This window comes from Typha angustifolia, chromosome 8 (assembly GCF_048772165.1).
Source record: "Typha angustifolia cultivar Huaian chromosome 8, ASM4877216v1, whole genome shotgun sequence".
Classification (NCBI taxonomy): Eukaryota; Viridiplantae; Streptophyta; class Magnoliopsida; order Poales; family Typhaceae; genus Typha; species Typha angustifolia.
This window is the reverse complement of record NC_133246.1, coordinates 7052956-7058503: the sequence shown is the minus strand read 5'-3', so window position 1 is coordinate 7058503 and position 5548 is coordinate 7052956. Positions and strand designations below refer to the sequence as shown.

At 40.2% G+C, this 5548-nt stretch overlaps 1 protein-coding gene across 1 annotated transcript; it reads right to left on the bottom strand.

The window, feature by feature from the left end:
• Window positions 1-764: 764 nt before the first annotated feature.
• On the bottom strand, window positions 765-1640 carry LOC140764529 (uncharacterized). Its single transcript, XM_073103133.1, has one exon. It carries the CDS (start codon window positions 1638-1640, stop codon window positions 765-767), a length of 876 nt encoding a protein of 291 aa, XP_072959234.1.
• Between the last annotated feature and the right edge of the window lie 3908 nt (window positions 1641-5548).

Genomic DNA, 5548 nt, shown 5'->3' with positions numbered 1-5548 from the left:
TCTCCTTGTTGATGTTATCTTTCTTGTTTCAACCATTAATGGAGGTCTGAGGTTCGCCTACTCTGATACAAATTTGGTGGAATCTAGAACTAAAGATAGGCTACGCTAAGTCTCTTTCAAGATCTGAATTTATTACAGGAATCAGTCCATGCAACTATTGAAAAATATTCGTCAGATATTCTCTAGTAGTCAAAAAATTACGACACTAATTGGGTTGGATCCGTAACTTCCTAATCTACAACTTTCGTATTTACGCTCTTTGCATATTCAAACTATAGCAGGGACAAAAACATAGAATAATGTGGGTGATGGTGGTGGTGACGAGTGGAATGGATGTTAGGGTTATGGATGGGTATGGAGATGAGAGTGGATTGTGAAAGTGATTAAGGGAAGTAGATGAAGGGAGCGAAGTGGTCGAGATCCCAAAGAAGAGGGGTGACTCGACAAACGAGGGAAATTAGAAGCGAGGAGAAACCTTGCCAACGGTAGATGTGGAAGGATGGTGAAGAGGGAGGAGAGAGGAGTCTAAAGAAAGATAGAAGGCAAGAAATCAACAATCCAATTGCATAATGAAGTTGGCTACCATCCACATATTTATAGATGCTAGCCAACAAGTCCTAAAACAAATCATCAATGCGAGGTAGAGGATATTTATAGATGTTCAGTTGTCTATAGTCTATACACAACCTAAGTGTTCCATCCTTTTTCTTAACAAACAAAACAGGTGCACCCTAAGGTGAGACACTAGGTCTTATAAAGCCTTTCTATAGTAGTTCTTCTAACTGTACCTTAAGTTCTTTCAATTCTATTGGTGCCATTCTATAGGGAGCTTTAGAAATAGGTGAAGTATCAGGAGCTAAATCAATTGAAAAGTTTACTTCCCTATCCGGGGGTAATCCGAGGAGATCATCCGGAAAAACATCAGGAAACTCTCTAACAACTCGGACATCTTCTAATTTGATCTTTTTATCAGTATCTCCTGACAGGCTAGCTAAGACACTTGTGCATCCTTTCTTTAATAATCTGCAAGCTTCAAATGCAGAGATTATCTCTATAGGGTTGTTGGATTTATTGCCCTTAATTCTATATTCTGCCCCATCAGCTAAATTCATCACAATTTCCTTTCTATAACAATCAATGTTGGCATGATATGCAGCTAACCAATCCATCCCCAAGATAACATCAAAATCTGTTAGCTCTAGTGGCAAAAGATCTACTTTGAACTCCCTATCTCCAAAGCTAATTGTCCAAGATTTATAAGCAAAATCAATAACAACTATCTCTCCTACTGGTGTGGCAATCAACAAAATATCCTCTAAAGGTTCCATTAGTATATCGGCATGGCAAGCAAAAGAACTTGAAATAAAGGAATGTGTGGCACCCGGATCAAATAAAACTCTTGCTGTATGAGAAAATAAATTCAGAGTACCTATGGCCACATCATCAGATGCCAAAGCGTCTTGCTCTGTCATCGCGAAGATCCAACCATTCCTAGACTTTCGCCCAGGCTGAGAGGGTCCAGCCCTTCCAATTCCCCTACCTCGCACAGCAACAGTTGAGGCCCCAGAAAGAGCAGCACCTGAAGATACCCCAGCGGTAGGGATGGAAGTGGAGGTGACCCGAGGACAATTACGATGCATATGACCCGGCTGTCCACACCCGAAGCATAAGAAAGGTTTGCGATACTCACGAAGCTAATGGCCAAACTTGCCACATCCATAACAAGGCCAACTATGCCCTAATGATCCCCTAGCCATCCCACCTCCTCTACCACCAGATGATGGCCCAGTCACACTAATCTGTGATACTGCTTGGCTGAGTCCCCTAGATCCTTGTGAATCAGATCGATTAATAGATGAACTAGCACTGTAACCCCCGATAAGGATGATAGGAAGGGCGACGTTGTGACTGTGAAGACGGTAAGCTTTGGCTAGCAGAAAGAGCTCTAGAACTCCCGCCTCTCCCAGACTATGTCTTAGATCTCCGAGCATCCATAGCCCTCTTTTCCTAAATCACCCCCTCAAGTGCCATAGCCCTCTCTATTGTATCAGCATAAGGAATGAGGCCTGCTGCCTCCAAGCTCTAACGTATAGCATAATTTAGCCCATGTTTGAAACGTCGAGCTCTACCTACTTCATTTGGAACTTGATGGGGCACAAAATAGGCTAAAGCATTAAATTTGGCCTCATATTCTGCCACTGTCATAGGACCCTAACGTAAATGCAGAAATTCTTCTTCCATCTTTTCTTTCCTCCAGGCCGGAAAATGCTTTTGATCAAAAGCATCAAGAAATAACTCCCAAGTGATGACTACGTCCCCTATCCTTGATTTTATCAGTCTCTCTATGGCTTTCCACCATTGTTCCACCTCACCTCTAAGCATAAAGGCAGCAAAGGCTATCTTCTGCTGATCATTACATCCTAGAGTATCCAACATTTTCTCTATATCTGATAACCATCCACTGGTCTCTAGTGGATCAACACCTCCATTGTAAATCGGGGGGTTTAACTGCATAAACTTATTTAAGGTGATGCCCGCTGTAGGAGGTGGCTCAGAACTCTATGCTGATATGCCAGCTCCTTTGCTTCAAAGGATTTCCTCAATAAGTCTTTCTTGACTGTCCAGGAGGCACGAAATAGGATCACGCTCCTCTACAAATAGAGGAACTTCTGGGGTCTTAGTAGGGGCCTCAATTGTGGAGGTCACCCAAGACTGTGAACCTTTGCGACAGGGCGGCATCTTTCTGTAGAAATAATCAAATTCATCAACTGATTAGTGATCAAGTAAACTTCTAAAATTTATTTCTTGCGTAGCCCTAAGATCACAGTACTTCCCTAGACTCAAGGTGACAATGTACAAAAGCTCTTGATGATATGCCGAATACTTAACAAACCTAGGCTCTGATACCACTCTAAAATGTAACACCCAAATCCTAAACACGTGCATAGCACGAGCCCACATGGCATGTGCGTAGCACCTAACCATTTGGTTAGTTACTGACAATCAAATAAACCTGTAGCAACATCATAATTTTATCCACAACATCTAAACTAAGAATAACTTAAGTCTAATTGTCAACAGCATACAGATAACCCTACTTGGGCCCCACATAGGCCACAACACATCATCGAGAGCTTTTCACAACTACATATACACAACGGTGGTATATACATAATTATACAAGTACAAAGTCACCTGCTAAAATATAAGATAAGGATACAGATACACTTTGGAGGATGTCCACTAATACATCAGATAAGATAACTCATCTGGCACATAACACTAACCACACTCTACTCCTCACTCACTGGCAAGACCTCTAAGGGAGTATCCTGCTCCTCTCGTTCACCTGGGTTTTTGGAAAGGAGAAAACAAAGAAAGTCATGAGCTAAAGGCTCAGTGAATAGACTTTACCTCGAATCAGTGAAGCCAAACAGAGAATAAATCAAGTACTGGATAATATAAATCAGAAAGAGTATTATGTCATGAATGAGTATATGAATGTTTCTCAATAATACATAATTGAAAAGTAGATAACATGTCATAACTGATAGAAGTATATAATCCTCGACAACGAATAAATAGATCTCTATGTCATACTATCATCATAACTCTCTTAAATATGACACATGATGCATGCCGACTATGTCATGATGTCAAATGCAATGGTGTATAAATTATGATAATTACTCAATAATCAGGTGAAATTCTTCGTATCACAATCACTACTGACATTTCGGTATACCATCATCACACTAGACCACTATGCACAGTCAACACCCGGTACCCGATCTCAACATCATGTCCGAAGGCTCAGAGCATACTCCGCGACACACAAGAGTATCTCAAATATAATCATACCCCGCCACCCGCTAAGTTATCAACATCCACCCAGACCGGGCACCCACATAGTTGATCGAAACCTCGTGAGGATAACTCGCCACATATGTCCTAGCGAACGGCATGTGTCCGATTGTCTGTGCGCACAGACTCAACTGATCTCGGACATGGGCCACGAGATATCGCATATCAGCAACCACAATCATCGCTCTAGGCACCCCTAACCCTGGCACCTACTCGGGTATCCTCACGCTTTCTATCAACTATCCTATCAATCACATTTCATGCTTTCTTTCTAAATGTCAGATCACATGCATATATCCAGTAAGATAACGAGTCAATACATAATAGGAATTTAGGTGGAATAGAAATCAAGAGAAAAATTATGCAATGTAGACTCCAACCATGTATCTAACACATGCATACTCCCGCTAGTCTATCATATGCACACTCATGCTAAAAATCATCTCGGTATACAATTATAGCAGTAGGATCATCTCCAATCATCTTTATATATCACCAATGTACTCATATCTCATATCAACCTAATCAAATGCATAATAAAATATGCTTAACTGAAATCATCTCTAGATAAAGTCATATAATCATGCTGGAGGCCAAAATATGCATGTAATAATATATAATATATCCTAATTTGAGAAATGCATCTAGGGGATAAGACTACTCACCCCACTACAAATACCAAACCACCACTCGTTCACACTGCTACGATAACGATCAAACCTTGATAGCTAAGTCCACGGGGTCTTGAACAGGGGGGTCGGGATATGAAATTATTTATAACAAATATGTCAGTCTTTCTATTAATTAAAATTAACTCGACAAAAAGATAGCTTCTTGTTGTAATTATGTACTCTTCATTTCTATATTTGTTCTGTTATTTATTAACCATAATTATATTATTTAATAGTGTATTAAAACATAATTATCTGCCTATTATTCTCCTTGATAATTAAGAAAATAAGAATTAAGTTACTACAAATAATTATGTAAGAATATACGTTGATAACCCTAATAATTACTATTACCTACCTAGAATTAAAATAGTAATTTATATTGCAGGTGTTTTGCTAAACATGATATAATTAGAATTATTTAATAACTATGATATAATTATATTTAATTTATACAAATTAATTACATTAAATTAACTAAACTAATTGAATAATTAATAACATAATCAAATATAATTAGAAATAAAAAAATGCGCATATATATATATATATATTTTATATTTATAATAACTATACATAGTGCTGGGCTCAGCCCAGAGCCCAACACCATGCACAGCAGGGCGCTGGGCCGAGCCCAGCACCACTTGCAGGGTGCAGTCTAAGAGGAAAGAAGGGAAGATGGAGGAGGAGGAGGAGGAGAAGAAGAAGAAGAAGAAGAAGAAGAAGAAGGAGAAGGAGGAGGAGAAATTGGAAGAAAGAAGAGGGTTGGGCCATAGGGGAGGGGTGCGGCCGCTGGTGGCCACTCAGCGGCTGGCCTCTCCTCGACAACTCAATCCTCTGGCAGTCACGAGAGGAAGCCGACAAAGAGAGGAAGAGACATAGAGAGAGAGAGAGAGAGAGAAGTAGGTAGGCTCATCGGCATTAGTGGAGGTGGCGGCGGCAACGGTAGGCCGACAAAATGATGGCGGTAGCGAGTAGAGAGAGAGAGAGAAAGAGTATTTGAGAGAGGGACA

Excerpts from the sequence above, each read along its gene's own strand:
- LOC140764529 (XM_073103133.1), bottom strand. The coding sequence starts at position 1,640 with ATGCATCGTAATTGTCCTCGGGTCACCTCCACTTCCATCCCTACCGCT.